The 23,596-nt window shown below is 49.0% G+C and overlaps 1 protein-coding gene across 9 annotated transcripts in view; it reads left to right on the forward strand.

Annotated features, from left to right (window-relative positions):
• The window catches only part of CADPS (calcium dependent secretion activator), a 223,783-nt gene extending 203,018 nt beyond the window's left edge, over positions 1 to 20,765 (forward strand). For all 9 annotated transcript variants that reach the window (XM_075158710.1, XM_075158712.1, XM_075158703.1 and 6 more), the window contains 2 exons: positions 17,539 to 17,643; positions 19,431 to 20,765. In XM_075158710.1, the coding sequence (XP_075014811.1) occupies positions 17,539 to 17,643; positions 19,431 to 19,610 (285 nt within the window). In that variant the 3' untranslated portion in view covers positions 19,611 to 20,765. The remainder of the gene's footprint in view (positions 1 to 17,538; positions 17,644 to 19,430) is intronic.
• Positions 20,766 to 23,596: the final 2,831 nt, after the last annotated feature.

Here is a 23,596-nt window from a genome sequence, read left to right on the forward strand (position 1 = left end):
TCGCTTCCATCTGCAGTGGGCCTGCGAGTGCATTGCTCGTTTGTGTTGAAATTTATTCCATGAGCAGTTAAATTTCCAGAGCTCATCTGGACTGTTCTTTTCAATGCCCACACTGCCTTTTCCCTCATCCTTTCCCTATGATTCACAGTTGGTGTGTTTGTACCCTTTGGGCCATTATTTCCAATTTTCAAAAGGCTGTAATTAGCACAAATATTGATTTCGGTTTGATCCGCTCGTACTTAGTTTTACCAAGCCATATTTTAAACAAATTAACAGTTGACATGAAAAAAAAAGAGCAGCTGCCTTGGTGGAAAGCAAAAAGTGCAAAACCTTTCTTTCCCTCCCTGCTTTCCTCAAGTCTCCCTGGTCCGTATGGAATAAAATAATCAAGAGTAGGGTTTTTACAGTACTCCGTCTGGTTTGACCCATGCCGGCTGCAGGCGGGAGCTGCAGCATGTGGGAGCTGTTCCCATGCCCATTCCCGTTCCCATTCCCGGCGCCGGCAGGGCGGCGTTGGGACCCGATGCCACCGGCCTCTTCGCACGTCTCTCGTGTACGTGAGTCTGCGCCCGCGAGCGGGGCGAGCTGCGGGGCCCTTGGTTTGCAAGACGGGAGGGGGATGCGCCGAGTCCTAGCCACCCAAAAATTGGAATTATGTTTTGAGCGGTCGTGTATCGTCTTTGCCAGGTTGCAGCTGAAGAGGAGAATTGCTCCCGAGGTCAGCTCTCAGCACGCTGAGATGCTGGCGGGGCAGTAGCAGCAGGGTTTATGAGTACGTGGGGGTGACCCGGGCGCAGACCCTGTTTAAATGGGTGCTGTGTTCACCTCCCTTTCGGTAAGGACGGGAGCAAATGCTTAACGCTGTTGTCCTGAGCTTGATCTCAGCCACGGTCCTGCAGCCCTTTGCCCCCCTCACCGAACGCAGCGAGGCAGCGCGGCCACGGGGTCTTCAAGCTCCTTTGGTCTCTGCACCGATGGTCATAATTTCCAAGGACATTTTAGGTGCTAGCTACCTTTTTAATAAGAAAGAGAAGAGGAGTAATCAAAAGTGGTATTTACGATGCTGAATTAGACTTGGGCCTGGTTTTGTTCTCGCTTCCCCCAGCACAGCGGAGGAGCAATCCTCTTAGCTGCGGCGTTTCTCCAGGCAATGAGATTATTAACACTTTAGAGGCCGGTTCCTCCGCTGGCTTAGAGCAGCAATGCTGCCTTACCCCAGCTAAGAGCTTAGTCCAGTTTTAGGATGTTATATGTTAATACGTGCAGCAAGGGCAGGCAAGCAGTTTAAATCTGCCTGCAGGCAGTTCCTCTGGTCGCAGTGGGATCACGTTAGAGACAGTCGCAATACAGGGCTAAATCCCCTTTCTGTGCAGTCGTGAGTGGTGCAAGAGCAGAGGTGCACAGTGCACGTTGCCTATCGCACCTTCGGTGGGGTTTGCAGCTCCCGGGATATTCCTAATCCCTCCAGTCCTGCCCAGCGTTTCCGTTCATTTTCCCTTTGTTTCCTCCCAGGAGCAGAGGCTGCAGAGTGCGTTAGGCCATCTCCCCACAGAAGCTGGGTTAATATGTCTTTTTTTGGCATTTGCCATGATTTCTTAGCTCAGAAACCATCTCTCTTCCCCTGCATCGCGTGCCCTGCTCGCACCTGCAGAAGAGGGCTATGCTTTTTGGGAGATACTGGTGTTTGCGGAAGATTATTGAAATATTTCTGTATGATCTGTGTGTTAATCCTCTCAATTCTGCGAAACAGTCAGGGTTTCTTTCCCCCGCCGAAATAGAGTCATCTTAATTTTCAAAATCTGTATTCTTGGGATCATTGAACGAACAGATTGATTGTGGAGTTCTGCTGGTAATCAAAACCTAACTAGCTTTTTGGCAGTGCTGTTTACTGCAGAGTAACATGACTTATTTACTTGGCCTGGCTCACTAATTTGATAACATTTAAAGCTAAAACACTGTAATAAGGCCCGTTGGTAGAGAGCAGCGCTAGCAGAAGAGTTTCCGAATAGCATCGTAGCATCCACTCCCTGCGTTCCTGTGCGTGGCTGGGTGCTCTGGGGTTTAAACCGCTGTGATGCTTCGCACACAATGCCGGAGGATCACAAACTCTGGTAGTGCCTGATGGAAAGTAAGATTTTATCACTTTTTCCCCGGAAAGGGCGCAGAGTTGACATGCAGAATGTGGCAGTTTATAGGAACGATGAGGCAGAGGCAGGCGGGTGTATCTTAAACATGGGAAAATACCTTCAGAGTGATCTCGAGTCTTCAGACCAATCCTGCAAAATTCGGGTCCCCTTTGGCTCGGGACACTCAGAATTTCATAGGATCAGAGTTTATACATCCATAATTTTGTGTGAAAGCAGTGGGAGTTTCACTTGTAAGGGTTGTGCCCTTTGGTGGAAGTTACTTATACATGCCTGTATGTGAGGCTACTGAACGCTGAGTGAGCTCCCCAAGATCCTGCGAATTCCAGCATCCTGATGCAGTCCCTAAATAGCGCAGATGGCATTTTTCTCTCTGATGATTAATTCAATATCTTACCGAAAAAAACAAAAACATGCTTTTGATATGAGAGATCAAAACACCAAGAGAAGCTCCTAAGATTGCAAGGACCTAAAAAAAAATTAATTTATTTTTTCCCTCCTTGTACTTCTTGAAGACACCAGCCTGAGTAGAAGATAAGGATTAAACCAGATGTGCTTAGTGCTAGTTCATCTGCTTAAATCTAGCAGTCTCTGAGATCAGTGATTAAAAAGCCATCTCTAACTTTGATGAAATCCACTGCAATGGTAATACTGTGTCTCTGATCGCTTTCTTATGGGCCTCATGTCTGCCTAAACCGGACATAGAAAACATTTCACTGGAGATGATACATGGATTATATGGGTCAATTATACACGTAATCTGCCTTCTGGGGATTAAATGTGCATAGATTGACCCTGTGTATTTGGCTTGTCCTTGGCAGTTATCAGATCAGGAAGGTTGCCTTTACCAAAAAGTCTGGTAAGAACTTAATCACGCGGCGATACAGCCCGCTGAGGTGGCAGTAGTCACGGTGCTTTTTGCAGAAGGCAGTTTTACCACTTCACTGTCACTGTGTATGTTCGGCTTCCTCGAAGGTCTGTGTCACAGCCGGGGTACCAGACGGAGTATTTTCTCCTGAAATGAGAAAGCGAGCCCGTTCGTCTCTGCAAGACGGAGGCGGGTTTTTTTTGTCTTGACGGCAGGGTGGGATCGGCGGGGTCCGGGCGATGGGGGTGACCGGGGGTTTGCTCTGCCCTGTGCCGTCCTCGGTGCAGAGGGACAGTCGCTCTCCCAGCAGCAAAGGAGAAGCCATGGCTCAACTGTTAGGGGAGCCAGCGTCCCCTTCCCACCGCCCTCGGGGAGGCACAAGCCCTCGGCTGGGGCTCTAGCGCCAGGTCCCGTCCCTCCGGCTCAGCTCAGTTGGGTTTTTAGGAAGCCCCAGCGATACCCCAAGGCTGACGTTGCAGCTGATGGATTCTTGTTGCCTTTCCCCAGCCCAGAGCCCAGCAGGAGTGCCGGGCCTGAGGACACGGCTCAGGACCGTCCTGGTGTTTCCAAAGGTAGCCGCCCTCGCCGGTAACTGACTTCTGAATATCGGAGATATTGAATAATAAGGATGCCGGGCACTGTGTAAGTCTCAGACTTCAGCAAAATCCTTGTACAAATTTTCAGGAACCTGACTGAGCACTTCTCGCTGGTTTACTGGAGGATCCACAGGCATATGTTTCAGTACCTACTGATTTAGAGCCTGATACCACACCTGAGTATACAGAAAAAATTACGAAACACAGACTGACAGCTATATCAGTTAATTCAGCAAGTCCTCTGGAGACACTTAGGCATTAGCTTATTCTTAAAAATCGAAGCTTTTGACTTCAACGGGGTTACCCACTTGAATTTTGGCAGCTCCTTCAAGGCGTGCTTGCAGGATCGTGGCATTTCTTGCTAGAGTGTAAGCCTTGCACGGCACAATCAAATGCCAAAAGAGAGCCCTTCTCACCCTCCCTTCTCCTTCCCCTCCTTGAACCCAAAAGCCTGGTCGTGAGTCAGCGGAGCTACTCACTGTGAGTTAGAATTACTCACAGGAGGACGGGTTGCAGGATCAGGGGAAGAACGGATATCAGACTGTGCGCCGGGCTCCCATCTAATATCTGCTTGCAGCCGCACTCACCGCTTTCTCTTAGACAGACAACAACCTGTTTCCCTCCTACGCAGCTAGACTGCTCATTAGGGCACTAACTCTCTCCCACTCCCATCCTGATATGGCCTCCACTGAGCTATTTCTTCTGCCTTGTTTTTTGCTTTTTTTTTTTTTCCCCCCTCTCCTCCCCTTCCCGGGTGAGTTGTGAGATGAAGACAATTAGGCAGATTGATCGCGAGGAAGTGCAGCTTGCTTTTTTTCTCCCCGTGCATCTTTGGAGGAGCTGGAGCGGCGCAGCTTTTGCTGCAGAGGCTGCTGCAGCCCTTGGCTGGACTCGGACCCGGACCTGGAGTCAGTCCCACTGCAAGGACCTTTGCTGGGAAAAATTGTGATGGCAGTTATCCGTATATCTTCTAGGAAGGGACAACTTCTCTATCCTGAGGGGGCACGGCATGCACCATCCTTTCGCAGCCTCTTTTTCTTCGCACGTGCCTGCTCGGAGCCGCGCAGGAGTGGGGAAGGAGCTTAGCACGGACATCACCCATCGGAGCCATCCCTCGTCCTTTTTTTACTGCCATACGTAGCTTCACGTGGCAGCAAGCATGCACTCGCGCATGGCCTCCTGCCTCTCCTGCATTCCCCATAGCAAGGTTTCTTTCCTGAAGTGCTCATTTAAGTAGGCTCCATTTAATTTATTTTAGGGAGAGTCTTAATAAATTAAGTCCTAGATCTGTCACTGGATTTTACATGCTTGTAAGGGGTTTTTTTCCCTCCTAAATGTCTTTATCGGAACAGCTTTTCGTGTTCCAGTAGACAGTTGGTTGAAGACAGTTAATTTGATTTCTTTTCCAGAGGAGATTTTCTATTAATCATTCTAAGAAGGCAGACTGATTGCTCTGTTACGTTAAGGTCAGCATAGGCTTGCACAGTGCTTTTGAGTGTCAGAGATTTTTGGTTTAGGGCCGGCACTGCGTGAAAGATTATTTATTTCCCGGTAGACATGAGTAGCCAAGGTAGGTTTTGGGGAAGAGGGGCCATCGTGCTGTATTGCAGGCAGCCAGGCATCCTCGATCCAGAAAGCGCCTTTTTCCGAGCAGCCTCTCTGCTCCCGGACCGGGAGCTGCCTGCGCACGTTTATAACCGCGTTACGAGTCGCATAGTATGATCTGAGCTGAAGCTGCCTTCCAGCTTCATTTAAGAGGCCTTAGCTAATTGGAGCTCCAATCTTGTGGGTCGTCAGGAAGGGGAGCCTGAAAGTGCTGGCGTTCCCCGTGAACCCCAACCCACGCGGGTGCCAGCTGAGCCTGGGGGTGCGAGGGGCGTGGGAAGGGCTGGGATGTCCCGGTGCACGCAGATGTGCGGGGCTGACCCCCCCCGCCCGCCGGGGCACGGCTGCCGCGGGGCCGAGCCCCCCGCTGCCGGCAGCTTTGCTTCCTCCCTCCGGGCTGCGCAAAGGGCCTTTGCCCAAAGAAACTCCCGGTGCGCGCAGGGGTGAGCCAAGGGCCCCTGCACGGACAATGACAAATTGTCTGATTTCCAGCAGCGCCTTCAATCCCTCTTTTCCTTTTCTCCCCCTGCAATCCAGCCCCACACAATCGCTGCCATTGCCCGCGCCAGCCAGCGGTGCGTGCGAGATTAGCCGTCCCAGGTCACTTCGTTTCTCTTGATCGGCGGCTCTTTCCTTTCCCGGTGTTCCTTTAAACCTCGCCCTGGATGTATGATATCAGCATTCAAAAATGCTTAGCAGGACTCGGGCAGGGAGTGCGTTTTCTCCAGTGCGTAATCCCAGGAATGACACCAGGGATGCTGCTCCCTCCCGCGCTCACAAAGCCCTCAGGACTGGGATACCCAGGCAGGCTCTAGCTACTTTTTTGAAATTTGCAGGCTATAAAAGAGCCAGATAAAGTCTGCCAAGTCCCACTTTGTGACAACTTTCAATTAATCCTAATAACAAGTATATTTAAAGTATTCCATAGCATGCATTACTGTATTGCATCTTATTGACCAACTTCGCATTCAGTGATACTGTCACTGCCTTGCACTAACAGCACCCTGGAATCGGGACAGAAAAATAGCAGCACATCATGTGGATATTGTGTTTTACGAAGCTGCTTTATATAGAAACTCAGATTTTAACATGTCAACTTCATTTCTTTTTTGAAAAATGGAAATAAGCAGAGAATATTTTATAGGTTAAAAAAAGTATTTGAGAACAAGCATCCATACAGAAGTGGTTTTGTGTGTGTGTGCGCCTTTATATTTTTTTTTATGCAGAAGCTCTTTCATTTAGGAAAACCGAGGTCTGCAAAATCTTGCAAAGCAGCAGGTTTTTTTGGGTTTTATTTGACAGTTCCCAGCAGGCGCTGTGCACTTTGCTGAGCTGTATCTACAGCGAAAGGAGAGAGGGCCCAGCACCCAGAGCCAGCCTGACGGTGTGCCCAGGGCCCCGTTAAGAGCTCGGTCCTCGGCGTGCGGGTACGTGGGATGCTGCGGACCAGCGCAGCCTGGATAGGCAGGGTCTTGCAGCTCAGGGATGCACGTAGCCAGGACAGGCTTTACCTTTTACCCGAAAGGCAGCGTTTTCTGCAGATGTGTGATGTGGTGCCCGAGGATTGGGGCTGTCCTGCCTCGGAGAGGAAAGGAGGCACCCACTGAGGCTCTCAGCCTGCAAACTTGCAGGTTTAAGCACGGGGTGTCCCTGGTTTGAGGACGTTGTGAATGAGAGAGAAGTTAGAGGTGCTGCCAGGACCGATGTCAGCGGGCTTCCTTCCCGGATAACCGTGAGCGTCGGCTACAGCATCCCCCCCTGCACCCTGCCGTAGATAAATAGCTGTTTCCACGCGGGTCTCGCTCGCAGTTTTCTCTGCCTCCATCCAGCCCTGACCAGCGCGCGGCTGGAGGGGTTTGCCCTCCTCAGAGCAGGCGTAGCAGCACGTGGCTGGGCTTTATTCGGAGATGGTCAGCGCGCGGGCTGGCAGAGGGGTTTGCTCACAGCAAACCCCAGCGTGCTGAGACCGGGGCTGTAGGAGGAGGTGAGCCAACATCGCAGCAGCTCTTTCAATAAGATCCTCCCCAGGGGAGAAAGCTCAGGGAGTCGTCGGCATGTGGCCCATCTCCTCTGCCAGGGGAGTGAGTATGTGGCTCTTGACTAGGCAGAGACTTTGGCGTCGGGCTAGCAGAGCAGACCACCCTGACGTACAGCTTGGGACCACCTGAATAAGTACAAGACGTCGTATCCCCAGCAGCAGAGTTGTTCCTCCTCCGGTGAAGGAGCAGTACACCGTCTGCAGGTCCCTTTCTGGCTGTGTACCTGCCGTGGGAAGCCTGTGTTTGTGTGATGAGAGCACATGGATTGCCTGCAAAGCCCCGGAGGGTCGGAGTAAACAAACCTGCACCCACCGCCGCGTGTGGAGTTGCAGCTGCACAAAACACGTGTAGGTGTTAACTGATTTTGTGCAGCACTGAAAGCAGGGAGTGTCAGAGATGATCTTGGGCACGTTCGTTTGCTGAGGACCTTGGCCCTACTGGCATGAAAGATGTCGATCCTCCTTTTCCTCCCCAAAAAGGAATAAAATAAAAAGCAGAGAGAAATTTGCAGCGAGGAGCGTGCAGGATGAGTTGTGCCCCTTTAGCGAGCGGGGAATTGTGCAATGCCACCAGCACACGCAGAAAACGTACCCACAAGAGTCCCGCGCCTCCCTCCCATTAACACCCATGGCTCCGACCTGCCGAGCCCCATCGGGTCCAACTTCAAGCCAATTAAGGGTGACGCGCCAGCCTGGGCGCACCCTGTTGCTGAGATCCCCAAACAGTGGGTGATCTCAGGTACCATATGTACTGCAAAAAGCGTGCGGCACTTCAATGCGCCTGGGTCTGCGTTTCAGCTTTCATTCTGAATTCTCTTCCCTGTTTGAAGGCAGAGCTCTTACGCGGTTCAAAGCTTTTTTGTGGTTTATTTTTGGGAAAAGAAGGGGGGAAAAAAAAAACCAAGATAATGTAATTCGGTGATGCCATTTGCATCCTAGACAGATGATGAGTCGCTCTGGCTAGCAGCTTAACCCTATTAAGCAACGCTGGGACCGTGACTTTATTAAATAATAATACAAATTATTTTAATATTGAGCCCCTTTGACTTTGTAACTTCCTCGTACAGCTACGTTGTCAATGTGAATGAAATTTCATAGTTAAGGAATATAAAGTAGAGTAAAAGGCATCCAGAAATCACAGCACTGGGGTGGATGTTGAAGAATACACTGTGTGTACTTGCAGTGATAGCATTATAGCGATACAAAAAATCCCAGGAAAAAAACAGTGCAGCCGTTTATTTCAGTAATAGCTCAGTGCGAGTGTGACCTGGGAGACTCCAGACAGATTCACAGGGCTTTGATAGAATAAAGTCATAAATTTTATTAAAAAAAAAAGACCCTGGGGTTTCAGGGAATTTTTATTAAATCGTTAGCACTTTACTAGATCTCTAGAATTTAATGTAGAGTTTAATAGAGAGGTGTAATTCAGAAAATGAGGGTCACGTTGCCTCTTGTGAGGACCATTGCCCCGGCGTAGGCAGAGCCCTGCCAAGCACGGCTGGTGGAGGATTTGCTCGTACGGGCGAGGTGCAAGCGTAGAGTCCAGAGTTTGGCAAAGAGTTCACGTATCCCAAACACTTCCGATTTGTGCGCTGTTTCTGAACATACCAAGCCGACGACCTCGCGGAGAAGTTAAATTAGCACACCGCAATCTGCTACCAAAACTTAGATTTATTTTCTGAAAGAGAGGATAGTTTCAAGTGTGTGAATTTGGGGGGGAGTTACCTTTCTAATAGCAAACCGAGGGCTGCCTAGAGCCCTCTCGGTGCTTTGCTGTTGTGTGCTCCGCTGAGCTACACCGAAAGACCTACTTTTGATGTCGACTTTTGCATGCCTAACGAGAGTACACACACTTAAAGAATTATGTGCAATAGAAAAGCTACCTAACGATCGGACAGTGTTATTACCCGGCGTGCGGCAGCATAGCAGGATGATAACTATTTATTTACTCTTTGTGGATAATGTTCTGTTATTTTCTAGTCTTTGGCAGTAGCAAGAGAGCATCTGATATATACAATATTGGTGCGTATCCAATTGTTTGTGAACATCCCAAGTTTTGAAACATGGTTGTGAGAGAGGAATATAAGCTTAAGCTTGAAAGGCTAAAAAGCAGAAAGCCCCGCACGTAAATGCTATTATGCACTTAATGAGGCAGGGTTTAAAAAAAATCAGCCACACAAGTTGGTTTTATCAAAGAAAATGTATAAATAACAACCAGTGATTCAAACTGCCTCACAAAGGGAAAAGCAGGGACGGGAAGCTAGCACTTCACTTGTGGCATTCAGATAATAGTATTTACTACACTAATCTTTTGAGCTTAGCAATTGACAATCAATATATTATTATCAACAAGCGTTAACGCAAACAAAAAGCTTCCATTTCTTTTTTAACCGTGTTCCCCTAAGTCCCTTAAATTTAATTAAAACCGGACAGCTCTCCCTCTAGTACAAATTAGAGTTAAAATCATATTAAATATTTGTTCTACGGGAAAACAAAAGTGTCAGCTTGTGCTACCGGGTTTGGCTGCTTTTTTTTTTTCCCCCTTCTTTTTTTTTTTGCACACAGAGGGGAAAAAAAAAATACCAGCTACTCAAAGTTAAAATAAAGTCTCTCTCCCTCCCTCCCCGTCTCCCAAGACTACTGTCTATAACATGTTGTTCCTTATAGAAAGTGGGATATGGTGGCATTTGCTTGATTAACTTGCTCGACAAAAGTGACAGCTGCTGTGGGTGCATGTAGCTAAGCTGCACAGCGCAGTTCCGCCTTTGTACATCTGTCAGCAAAAAAGGAGGAATAAAGAGTGAAAAGAGACAAATTGGTCCCAAAAGGCAATCCATTCAACTCAGGAGGTTTGCTCTATTCAAGCACTCGCTGGGAATCTCAAGTGCTAGGTAGCTTATTCAATTTCATTCATTCTTTAGAATGAGCCCACAAGTGTTTAATTTCTTATTCTGTTGAATAAAAAGGGGGACCTTTTTTTTTTATTGGAAGCATTAATTGTAAGACTAGCTGATCAATGCCTGTGATATTAACTCATTGCTTATTTTCTGGTTAGCTGTGTGCTCTTAGATCCACAGCCGCTAAACTTCATTTCTGTACCGTGGGCAATGTCACACCAATTTCTCCGCTTCCAGGCGTGCTCAGAGGTGCAATACGTGGTCCCTGAGCCTTGGCCCCCGCCGGGCTTGGGGAAGCGGGCCAGATCCTCGGCAGATGTAAATCGAGAGAGTCACTGGGTTATTATTGATGCCACCTGTGGCCGTGGCCGAGACACGAGTGAGCCAGATGCTCTTTGCCAGGGCTGAGCCCCTGACCCCGCTGCAGGTTTGGCCCTCTGCGCTGGAGGAGGTTTTGTAGCTCAAAATGCTGATCTGCCTTGGGGTGGCTCTTCTGGTCCCCCAGCGACCGGCAGGCGAGGGGGAGCCCGTAAGCAGGGCGCTGTGGAGTGATACCCAGCGCAGAGGATGGTTTTTGTTGAGTAGTGGGAAGAAAAGTTGATGGACGCGTGGGATGGGGATTGCTGCGTGGGCAGGTCTCCGCTTGCCAACCAGAAAATGTACGTTTGCAGGGGAGAGGTGTGCCTCTCCCCTCATCGTGTGGCAGGTCTGTCCCCATCTCCGCATCAACACTGGGGACCGGAGCTACGTGTGCGCCTGAGGGACCGCAGGTCTTCGCTGCCTCAGCTGTGCCACGTCCTCCTCCGGGGCCACCACCATGTATCTTAGCTCAAGAGCTTCAGACGGACTTGTGTCACCAGGTCCTGTCCCCACTCTTTCCCCACCTTCCCGGCTGTGGGTCAGCCTGGGGGATGGGACGTCACCTTCTGCAGCAGACAAAGCCTGGCTTTCCAAAACGCGGCCTGAGAAATAGCCAGCGCTCAGCTCTGGCAGCCCGGCCGAGACCTTGTAGTGCTGGCTGGGAGCAGGGCACGCTTTGTCCCACCACCGCTCCCGGCCACATCCAGCGTCCCGGCTGAGCTGGGCTTCGGAGGAGGCTCTCAAACTGGGATCGCGTACGCTGCCGTGTACGTTCAGGTACATTCCCGGGAATGTGTCTCTCTTTTTTTTTGAAAGAAAAGAGTAGGAAACTGCATTGGCCATGAGGCTCTGTGCTTCATGCTTACTGTCTTTACCAAGTTTTTGTAATTGCAATGCCTGCCTGGGATCAACAGCGGAAGAAACACTGAGGGAAGGTGGAGAGGAACGCCTTGGTGGTCACAGAAGACCAGAGGGGCAAGAGTGGTCCTTCCATGACCGCCGTCCAGCAGCCTGGGCTTTGGGTTGCCGGCCTGCAGACGGCATCGCGCGTACAAACCTGGCTGCGTGTGCGTACAGGGCGCGCCGTGAGCAAGCGCAGGAGCCGGTCCCTCGGGCAGGCAGACGTCGCCGGAAGAGCTCCCGCTCCCATTCACCGAGCAAGTCTTCCCGCAGCGCTGGCAGGCATGTGCGCAGAGCTGGTCCCCGGAAAGCGCGGTCCCGAGCTGCTGGGGCTGCATCCCTACCTTCCCTGCGGAGACGACACCTGCCAAGGGGAGGTGGCTGCCGTGAATGCATGTGACAACGCCGAATACCGAATTTGATCTCGGAGCTGCCCAGGATGGGGATGGACACGGCTCTGTCGGCTGTCACGTACTGTCAGCAGTTGTAAATCAGCACAGCCCCGCTGTGCTTTCGACCAGCTGAGCTTCTGGCCCATTGGACGGGGACAAAGATACAAAGAGTCGGTAATTTTTTAATTCTTTTTTTTTTCCTGGCTGATCGAGTCTCTTTGAGAGAGGGCTGTTGCCTGAGAGCAGGTTCAGTTTTCCTTTGGAAAATAAGACTCATAGTCAGCACGTTCCTCTCTCCCGTCCCACCTCTGTGGTCCCCTCACTCCGTGCTGGCCGGCTGGGGGATGCTGCGGAGGCAGCCGCCCGACATCCAGTCCCTCACCTTTGAAACACCTTGAATTCAAGGCTTCATTTCAAAGCTTCCTTTCAGCATTTCAAAACAAGTCCGTGTCCCGGACAAAGAGAGGGAGGCAGCCGGCGTTCAGAGCCTCCTTGTGCAGTGTGTGTCACAGTTTTAAATAGATTTGCCCTGCTTGGATTGGTTCTGGTTGGAAAGCAAGGACTGAAATGAGAGGTCATAGGGGAGAGTTACTATGGTAATTGAGTAGTATCACCAGTAGTTTTGCTCTTATGAGCATTAAAGCACATAATAATAGACAAACAACAGTGGTTAAAGCAAGCAGGTAGGATTACTATGTTCTTTTGTCAGAAGTATATAATGTCTTGTAGTCAGTTTTAAAGACTTCTCAACCCCCAAATCCACCCAGCAGTCACCTGCTGAGTAATTTTGTATGCCTAATCTCTAGCCCTTAACTACAAGCTTTCTGCTAATTTGAGGCAAATGGGTATTTTTGACACTAAATAGGGCAGTAAAGAATCCCTGACCTAGAAAAACTCCATTCCAAGGCACTGAGAGCAGAAAAATATTCTTTCAGCATCCTTGTGAGACCTTTGGAATGACATAAAATAGCTTTGACTAAACTGTGCTGCAGCCTTCGATTAATGGTTTGCAGAAACTTGCTGAACATCCTTACTACAACTTCCCCCATAAAACTTGTCACTTCACATTGCCATCAGCCACCACAACAATAATCATTTCATGCCTATTGCTAATTGCAAGCACAGCTGAGGCTCAGCGGGGTGCTCTTGCACAGTCCCAGGCCTTTATACCAGCCTCAATCTGTTGTATGGCACTTGTTCACACACAAAAAAACTACCAGTAAAGGCAGAAAGAGGCAGAGTCACAGGTTCCTTGTAATCCCTCTGCTACCCTGCTGACAACCCAGCCCTGTAAGCATTCCTGGTTTTGTCCCACTCTTTACAAAAGCTGAAGTGACCTTAAGCTACTAGTATGTAAGCTTTTGAATGAAGAATACAGCTCCTTCAGGTGCCTTAAGAAGCAGTGTTGCATCTGGCTTACGAGATTCTGTTTGCAGCACCCCTGGGGTGAGCTGTGGCTTCCTGTAACATGTAAAATATGAGTGTGAACTCAAGGTTCATGGCAAGGAACAGGAGGTCATGCTTCCATTCAGCTCACACCAAAGAAGACGGGGGTTTGCAGATGTTCCTGGGTATGTGTAATGACACCACCTCCCGGAAAGCGCAGGAACCCAGCACAGGGCTCTTTTTTTTTTTGATAAAATGTGCCACACTCAGTGTGTTACTTGCAGATTTATTCATATCAATTTTTGCAATTTATGTATTCAGAGACAAACTTGCTATTTCAGCAACTTATTGATCATGCTTTTGCATTCAAAAAAAAAGGCAGGGGGGATCGAGGAGGCTTCTTGCTCGAGCTGGTTGGGGTGTTGCATGGGCAGCCATGGAAGCCCACCCCTTGGCATGCTTCAGCTCCTCTAATGCCTGTCCAGGAGCATCCCAGCCAGCCCATGGCCCACCTCATCTACCCAGGCTAGCACCTAGCAATGAGGGTGGCTGTGAAAGACAGAAGGGGAACAGGAAAACTAACCTGAACGAGGGATTAAATTCCTGACCGTGCAAATACAGTATCTACTTGCTGTCACTGGGCTCTGATAGCATCTAAAGAGCTTCTGTTTGCATTTCCTCTGCTGTTAGCCAGGTCACAGCGCGCAGCAGGCAGCGGGGCTGCGACGCACCTCCATGGGAGCCCTGGTCCCTTCCCTGCTGACGTCCCGGTGGATGTGTGGTATCCACCACACATCCCCCCGGATGCACCCTCCACAGCCGTCCCTCACCCCGTGCCCCCAGACTAAGTGCGAATTGTCCTCTGAGGGATGGACATCCTCTGAGGGATGCCAGCTAGCATCAGTAATGTGTGTGTGCAGCAGCGAGATATGTGGACTTGGGGTCCACGGACCTGGGAGCATCAATGAGGTCTACTCGTTCTTTACAACCAGGTGTGAGGAGTTTTGAGAAAATCTCTTTATCCTAGTTACTTCGGTGTGCCCACACCACAGCTTAGCTGGCCCTGGGGCTCCAGACATGTGCCTGAAATGTGTTGCAGCCCCACGGCGAGGCCCCAAAGTTCAGCGTTTGGGCTGTGCCCTCTGCACCTTGTGTATGGGGACAAGCCACAAGGCTGGAGCCGGAGCCCCGAGGAATCCCGTGTCCCCAGCACGCGCCCCGCTGCCCTTCGGGGAATGCCAGACCCACCCGGGGGAAGCGAGGCGGACGGTGTCCCAACAGGACCACGCTGCGCTCTTTTGTCTGAAATCATCACGTTTTTTGTTTCGGAGCATTTGGCTTTGTTGTTGTTTTTTAATAATATAATCATATGCAAATGTTATCTTCTTTGGTAGGTTAGTCATGAATCAGAGGGCTTGTGCGTCTTATAGCACATCAACACTAGTGATAGCTAAAGGGAACATTTAATTTATGGGCTAACTTATTTTTATGAATATGCAGGGCTTAAATTCAGCAGTTGGTGTGTGCTCTATGAAGTGACGTGACGGTTTTGTGTATCAAGATCAATGAATTAGACTTTGTCTTTTTCTCATAAAGCAGAAACTCTTTGGAGTAACTTCGCTTTGAGAAAGAGAGCTCCTTTCATGCAGCCGAGCAATACGCCTGGCTGAGCCCTTGTCAGCCGGTGCTCCAGAGCAGAAGGGTACGATTCAGATTCGACTCGGAGGAGTTTGCGTCTCCCCAGAATCCAGGGTGTTGGAGTGCCTACCAGAAACACAGAAAAATGTTTCATTTTGCTTAGTCTGAAGGTCTCGCAGCAGCAAAGTCACCTTGCCGACAACCTCCGGGCAGAGGTTATCATTTGTGTTTGGGATCCATACAGCTGTGTAGGTGTGCGTGGCACGGGGCAGACAGAATGGGCAGGACCTGCCCCCACCGGGGACTTCTCATCTCGTTTAGAGGTGACATAAACACCCGGCAGATCGTTTTGTGGAAGACGAGAGCCAGCAGTGGGAGGGAGAGGGCGTGCATATGGTCGCTTCGTTCCTCTGTGGGTTTTGATTTAAAGAGGTAGTGGAAGGAGGCGTTTGGGTGACCCGGGCATCTGTGTGCCAGCACAGCCCTGGGTCACAGCTGATGTCACCCGAGAGCATGACTCATTTAAGCATGCTGATTGCAGAAAAGTAACGTTATAAACATTAACGCTTCCTTCCTGTTTTGCCCACGTGGGCCCTCAGCATTACAAGGGAACCCAGGCAGATCCCCCAGTGACAGCAGTTGCTTTGTGCCACCCCCCCACCTGGCTGCTGTCCCCCCAGCACCCACAGGCACCCAGGGCTCTCTGGGGATATCCAGGGATGTTCTGACCTCTCAGACCAGTCTGAGGGATTGGAAGGTATGAAGACCCACCAGACCTTCACGTCTACTATGCTGGTCAGCCTACACCAGCTAACCAGGGCACTTCACAATTCAACCCCAATCTGACGTCAGGACCTCAAGTGACAGCTAACAGTATCTGAGCTTGACTTCTGTTACGGAGAGAGCTCCTGCTTGCCTGTCTCAATTAGTTTCATTCTCTTAGCTCTTGCCAGGTCTCTGTCCTGGAGATGAAGGGCCAGCAGGAATCTCTGCCACACGTGTAAGCATCGAGCAAGAGATTACCACGTGCCATTTCTTCGGTGACTCTTCCATCCCTTTATTTGCTCCATTTTATTAGGAGGTGGCGTAGAAATAGAAGTACAGAAACATCTTCATTGAAGTGGGGGGAAAAACCCTTCCCCACGCAGCACGGCTAACCTGTGCCGTCTGCTCCTGGTGGAGGCTGGCACCCCGGGTGCATTACCGTACGGTTCAATAATGTGTGTTGAGCCCACGTTTCTGTGATGCTGGGCTGGTTTAGCTTGGACTCATTTGTTTGCTTTGGCAAGCCTTGTGCCAGCTTGTGGGTGCTCCAGGACAGCAGCATCTGCGGGCCCCGATGCTGCCAGCTCAGCCCTGCCCCGTCACAGCTCCTGGTGTTGGAGCCGCACGTCCAGCAGCGCCATCCGCACGCTGCGCACAGGCAGGCGCTGGCCTCCCCGGCGAAGGCTGGAGGGTAACAAGTCACCAGCCTCAGTTTTTGCAATTACAGAATATTCAGTTGTCTCCATGCCCCTGCTGCGCTGGCAGCTTCAGCAACAGAGCGAAGAGGGCGTGTTTCTGCGTCAGAGACGGTGCAGCGAAGGGAGGCAGCAACACCTGCGTTGGGCTGATGCAAGGTTGTAGGCAGGTTGGGAGGCAGCTGCATTTCAGACTAACCTGGATGGTGCTCGACTGGGATTTTAATAAACTGGTCCAGTGGGGGTTTTTTATCTTTAACTGGTTCTAGATTAATTGCGCCTGCGTGTGTGTAAGAGAGATTGCGAGAGAAGGGTGTGACTGTGCATACAGAGGCGTGATGGGTTTCTCTATGCAGACCACTTTGTACTCAACCGTTGTGCTGAGCGCCGCGGGGAGGGTTTTGTGACACCCACCCCCGCCACAGCCCCTGCTTTTCCTTCTCTCGAGGGCTCGCTGCTCGCCTGTGTGGCGTCAGACGTGCAATGCCAGCCCTGCGTGAGCGGGGCGCTGATCCACAGCCCACCGGAGACTTCCTGCACTGCAGGGCTGGCAGGCTGCTGCCACACAGCTGCAAGCCTTTTTCACAGACAAGCAGCAAAATTTCAGGCCCTGGAGGGGCCCTGTGAGTTCAGCAGCTTGAAACAAGCTCATTTGTTTGCTGCTTTTCCATCTTTCATAATTGTGAGGGTGAAACCAAAGCATTTCCCGCGCAGCCTGGGCAGGCGTCGGTCGGTAGGTGCTTACACCAGCATCCTCACCCGCAGCCAAACCTTGCCCCGCACGAGCCTCCCCTCCGCTCGCCATCAGGGAACCAGACTCGCCCCGTGGCTGGTTATGTTTGAATTTCAAGACGGTAAGTAGCTTGAGTGTGGGTCCGACACACTTAAAGGCAGGGCTGTGCTCTCACGGCGGTGGGGGGAGTGGGTTAAAAAATGGATTGGGCCAAACGCACACCACTGCTGGCAAGTCCCATCAATGGCAAAATCAGATTAGAAGAACCTTGTGGTGTTGCTGGTGGCCGTTACCCCTCCTAACAGGTTTGTTGTTGTTGTTATTAAAATTTAAAAGCTCGTGCATGGAAATTCTGTGTAACAGAGGGTGCCTGTCTCCCCCTCTAAGTCTGTCATATCCCATCAACAGGCGGGCTGGTGGGAGAGGTTGGTGCTGACTGTAGGCTGGGTGCTGCCTGGGTTACTCAGGGCGCAGCACGCAGCCCTGACGTGGTTGCTGGAGAAGTCCTGTCTCTCTTGCAGCAATGGTACACCAGCTCGATGAATGTTGTCTGCACCTGGCTGACAGACCGCATGGACCTGCAGCTCCACATTTATCAACTGAAAACTCTCATTAGGATAGTAAAGGTAATCACCTGATGGGTTTTTGCTACCAGCTTGCTGTCGGAAGGAGCGTGTGTGTATGCGTGCGGCATGTTCTCTTGGGCATAATGTCGCTGGCAAATATATTAAGCCATTCATTAAAATCCTTAAAAATTAAGATACTTGTGTGTATGGCATGTAGCAAAGGATAAACAGGAACTTGAAATGCATATAGATGCAAAATACAGGTTTGCAAATAAGAACAAAGTAACTGCTTGCATGAAAAAAGGGAAACTCTATTGCTATTCGACCCCACCTGTACAACACGCGCACCAAAATTAGCCTTTTTGTGGACAAACGTGTTGATCACACCAATGAAGTCCACCGTTAAAACGGGTTAAATCAAACCAAAAGTTTTTAACACTGTTTTACTAGAAACATTTAAGCCCAGCTATGGCTTGTGATTATCATCAGAATGCAAATGAGGATTGTTCTCATAGTTAATTGAAGTTGTTTCTTTTACAACGGGTGTATATAATCAACTCTAAGAGATCACAAAGGTGAGATAACATACCCTGAAAGTAACATTTTTTTCCTTGAGTGCACGTGTATGTGTATATGTGTGTGTGTGCGTGCCTTGGACTAATGATAATTATTTCAGTGTGAAATCGCAGTGGTTTACATGAAATAATAAGATCACAGAAGGGGGTAAATATATTTTTGATCATTTTAGGTTCTATCTAATGCTTTTTGGTCTAGTATTTTATAATGTTTATGGTCTTGTGTGCAGTGAACACATTGAAGGCATGAATAAATTAAAACTGAAATGTATTAAATGTGCTTTTCATAACTGAAAACAACAGGCACAGACAAATTATTTCTACTTGTCAGCTAGCTGAGGAAAGCTTTCTTCCTTGTGCTTTATTTGTACCAATAATACATTCAGAAGCAGCTACAATAAATCCAAGGACTTTCTGAAATAGCAGAACAGTAAATAGTTTCCATAGAGAGCACAGAGCAGAATTAAATGAACTACAAGGCCAGAGTTTTATCTCACAGAGTCAAGAAGTTTTTAAACATAAATTCAAATGAGAGATATTAATCGTAATAATAAGGGAAATATAGCTAATTATGGAAATGCAACCCCAGTTTCAGAATTAGGTGAAGAATGAGAGATTTAAGAAACATATGCCGTGTGCTTATGTTTATATATCAACAATTTTCCCTGGTATCCTGGACTTAGCTTATTTAATCCCAATACTGTAGGTAGGATTATTTAATGCGGAGCATTCTGGGAATGTGTAATCACGTCTGCGGTTACGGGTGATAAGCGTTTTGCTGCATGAAGAAAACTAACTGATGTTACAGGCAGCTGAGTGCATCCAGAAGTAAGGAAATTTAGTTGTGAGCACAGCCCTTATCTGTTGCTTTGATGTCTTTTTAGACCCCAACCTACCATACATGAGGCTCCCTTGTGGGCCCCCAGTACATCCCTGCTTTGAAGCCTTTGTGCAGCCACACAGCCCGGCCACCCTGCAAAGGCAGGGCTGCAGTGGCAGAGCTGTGATTTCTGGCGCAAGGCACCCTAAAGGGACCTCTGCCACGGCAAAGCGGTGGCCGGCAGAGACCCCCTCTGCAGCCTCTGCGCTGCCCGGGGCAATGCAAAACGTCCCCGGGGCGGGGATTTCCCTGGCATCCCAGCCTCTTCCATTAGTGGCCCCAAGCTCCGGGCACGGGGACACAGGCTGGCTCCTGCGGCAAAGCGGGGGAGCCGGTGTCGGCCCTGACCTCTGTGCTGTCTCCTCCTTCCTCCGTGCCTCTCCCTGCTTTAGAAAACGTACCGGGATTTCCGATTGCAAGGTGTGCTGGACTCCACCTTAAACAGCAAAACCTACGAGACCATCCGGAACCGGCTGACGGTAGAGGAGGCCACGGCGTCGGTCAGCGAAGGCGGAGGGCTCCAGGGGATCACCATGAAGGACAGCGATGAGGAAGACGAAGAGGATGACTAGGGAAGCTGGCCCGGAGGACCGGCTGGGGGTCGCCTGGTATCCGTGCATGTACCTCGTCTGTAACTCAGTTAGCCACATTAGGAATTTTTATGTCAGCTCTAAATGCCCATGAGAAGTTTACCAATACAAATGCCATGTTAGCTGTGTGGTAATAAGATTAGCACCTCTCTTTGATTCATCGGTTTCCTGATTTCATATCTATATGTTCATAAGCAATATGGAGCACCATTGTTTAATACTGTTAATGGAAAAACTACATAGAAAACATGCTAGGTGTGTCCCTGTTATAATTAAAGTTTAAACAATGCTTCATTAATGTACTGTATATACATTGATGGTAAATTGTTGTGAAGATGAGTGAATCGAGTCCTTTCATTTCTTTGTTTCTCTTCTGTGGATGCCAACTGCTTAAAATTAATAAAAAAACAGCTTTGTTTTTAAAAGAAGAACGAGGCAGTTACAAATGATTTTTTTGTTCTCTCTGTTCATTTAAAAAACAGAAAACAAACAAACCCAGACAGCCGTTTGAATCATTCTGCATCCTTCTTAATGTACCAGGCTCTTCCCTTCAATATGCAGTTAACTCCATAGAGGCTACATCCCAAAGGATTAGTCATTCTAATTGCCACACCAGATTAATCCTATCATTATGGATGTATCATGGCACATTACAGGTCCAGAGCAGTTGTTTTATGTTGACGTTTGCTCCTCTAAATGTTACGTTTTTGTTTAAATTTCAAATAACCGTGTATGTACAAAGACAACTTTAATTACAATCCTAGACTATACAAATGTGTTTATAATAATATATTGAATATTTATTTCAGTAGATTGTAACCATAACTTACAATTCCTCTGTTTCACAATGGTTTTTATATGTCATGTACATTGCATTTTGACCAGTAACTGCATGTCCATCAGTCCCCCCCTCCAGAGCTTTTACTTTCTGTGTAAAATAGTGACCCATCTTGCTTTTTTTGCCTTATACAAGCCGACAGTTGTAAAAGTGTGAGAACTGTGGCTTCTCAATAAATAACTATTCAGATGTCCTAAGAATAAATTACGGAGTCTTTTTATGTCTGCCTTAGAAAAAAAGATTACAAGCTGAGATGTAAGAGCCCCCACCTCTCAGAATAAAGGCATTTTCTTTTCTCATGGGTGTTTTTACAGTTTATTAATTAAGAAGATGGTTTCCTGATTTGCTCCCAAAGGTCAGGGTGGGACCAGACTGTATGTTCCCCAGGTACAAGGACATTTCAGCTGTCACAGTTGTTTCCACTGATACCTGCTCTCTACGTCCTATGATCTGTCTCTGGACGTCCAATTGATGGTCTGCTCTGGTACAGCCCCTGGGAATCAGCCTTGCCTGACACTTAGCTTCCACCAAAAAGCCTCAGTTTGTTTTTTAACTTCCCCCAAAGCAGCCGATTGCAGCAGCCTGCAGGGCACTTACAAACGCACAGGGCAGATGCCTAGCTGAAATTAAAAAGCAGGCTGGTTTGATGGAAAGCACGTTGGGTTGGGAGTTTTCTAAGAGGTTTTGCAATCACTCCCTCCCATCAGCCAATTCAAACTGAAAATGACTCCTGCTAGCCCGGGTTTCAGTCATTTGAGAGAGAAGCAGAAGAGCTGGTGTCCTTCACCCCCAAGCACAGTAACCTGTTGCCGCCCTGGGGCCTGAGGACAAATGTTCACCACCCACAAATAAAAGATGGGCAAATGTCGGAAAAACGTCCTGCTTGGATGAAGCTGCCTGACATAATGAACCGTTAAATTAAACCATCTTCCAGTGCCTAAGAGCCATGAGACACTCCCTGGACATATGGGAGGAGGAGGGGACCTCTGGGAACAGCCAGTGAAGAGGGTGATGACTCCCAAATGGGGCTGGGATAGTTATGGAGCCTGGAGCACATTCACCTGTAATGCTGGATTTTGGGTCCCTTCCCTCTGTGGCAGAGTTTACCACCTAGCTCTGGAGGGGCTCTGCAGCCCCATCTGGATGGCCATACCCTACACATTCAACACCCACCCACCCATGGTGATCTGCGTACACCACCTGCCTTGGAATAGGGACATTAGCAAGGTCTTTACTTTAGGAGTGGGTGGTAGGCATGCACATTTAGCAGCATTTACATGTTGACAAGCCCTTTGATGCACTAGCATGGATAAGTTTTGAACCCTGACTGTAGCCAGCAGATCACTTCTTGGTTTTTGTCTTGGTCCATTATGCTGGTAGAGGGAAGCATTGCCAGGAAAAGCCACCTCTGAGGACTTAGGCAGGAACGTGGCCACTGACACAGGAAGCTCTTCCCCCTTCTTACCCATCCTCCAGCTGTGCAAATGCTTGGTCCTAAATCCCCAGAGGAACTGAGGTAACGGCAGAGTGTTTAAGTCATACTGAGTCCACCAAAACCAGTTCAGGTGCCTCTGCGCGTCTGCCACTGGGACGCATACAAAACCCAACTATATCCTGACATCGTTATGCTTGGAGCCTTCACATCCTGAAGTCCTCACAGGACTTGCCTGACAAAACAAGTTTCACAAGACATAAAGCTATGAACAAACTGCAAGCACCACCAGGTCCCTTCTTTCTAGGTGGTTGAGATCCATTTGAGACCCATACACATACTGATGCATACGTGTGCTCATGCCCTCTTCATCCTCTCCCTCAGCTGTCCCCAATATTTATATGAAGGGCAAAGCTCCAAGAGGAGGCACTGGGAAAGCCTTACCTGGGGTGGTCACCAGGCTAGTAGTAAAGAACACTGGGGGAGACTCAAATTTGTACCTCTGCTCCCAGTCAGGCAGAGCAGAGCTGGAGAAACAGCTTGATTCTGCTCTGGAACTGGCTCCCTTTTTTTTCCTTTTTTTTTTTTTTTTAACATGAAATATTTATTGGGTGAAAACACAGCCCACTTCCACCTGCCACCTTTCAAAATAGTGAGCCCTGCTCAGTTTTTTGAATGAAAGAGTGTGGGCGCAGCCTTCAGGAGATGATCCTTGGCTGTGCATCACTAACGCACATAGGTGCCTCCCAGAAACAGCAGTTATGGACACTCTTGTCTGTGTTTCTCTGTCATTAGCAATGAACCTATAGCCTGTGACAGCTTTTCGCGTGTCCTCAAACCCCAATAAAGCACCTCAGAGACCCTGTAACAACCCTGAGGGTATGTCAGGCTTGACCACACATTCAAAACAAGGAAACGTTAGCCAGCTTACTTCTTTCAAGGAGTTTGGGCGCAAATGATGAGCTTCAAGTTTCATACTTTAGTGTGAGCGGGGAGAAGAGCTCATTTACGAGCAATGCTGCAAAGCAGGATTTAACCTCCCACTCCAGAACCTGCAGCCTGTGGTTGAGCAAAGGAGCGTGTTGCACCCTGATCCCCACTGCCTCTAACCCTGCAAATGGTTAAGTGGGTGCTGGCAGCCCGACCCTCTCCTTATGGGTGCTGCACCACGGTACCATAGCGAGAAGTGCCGGCTTGAGTTAATCCTGCAGAAATGTTGAATCCGAAATACTTTGCTTTTGTCTGAAAAACATCAATCGGGGTTTAAAGCCCTCCTGGCCACAGACTATGCTTTGGACAGGACTCAGGGTCCGACAGAGCAAAGCTACACCTCGGGCAGCATCTAAAAGGGCTTGCTGATGGATGGGAGCGCTCTGCAAACCCAGCCAAGGAACGCAAAGGTCTGCTGCTGGTTTCGCTTCAACCATCGCTGCGATGGAACAAGCTCCAACAATCAAAGGACTTTCTGCCAGTACAACTGCACCTAGATGAAGAATCTGCCAGTACAGTTATGTCAATCAGTTTTGGGGAAAGGAAAATTTCATTCTTCTGCCAGAAAAATTTTAAATGATAGATCAGGCCAAAACTTCTCTCATATTTACAGGGAAGTCCAGCGAAAATATCCTTTTTTTGACAGACTTACTTAAAGCATGTGGCATGGAGACTGAAAATGCTATCAACTATTTGACTGACAAGTGT

Source organism: Calonectris borealis, chromosome 10 (assembly GCF_964195595.1).
Source record: "Calonectris borealis chromosome 10, bCalBor7.hap1.2, whole genome shotgun sequence".
Lineage (NCBI taxonomy): Eukaryota > Metazoa > Chordata > Aves > Procellariiformes > Procellariidae > Calonectris > Calonectris borealis.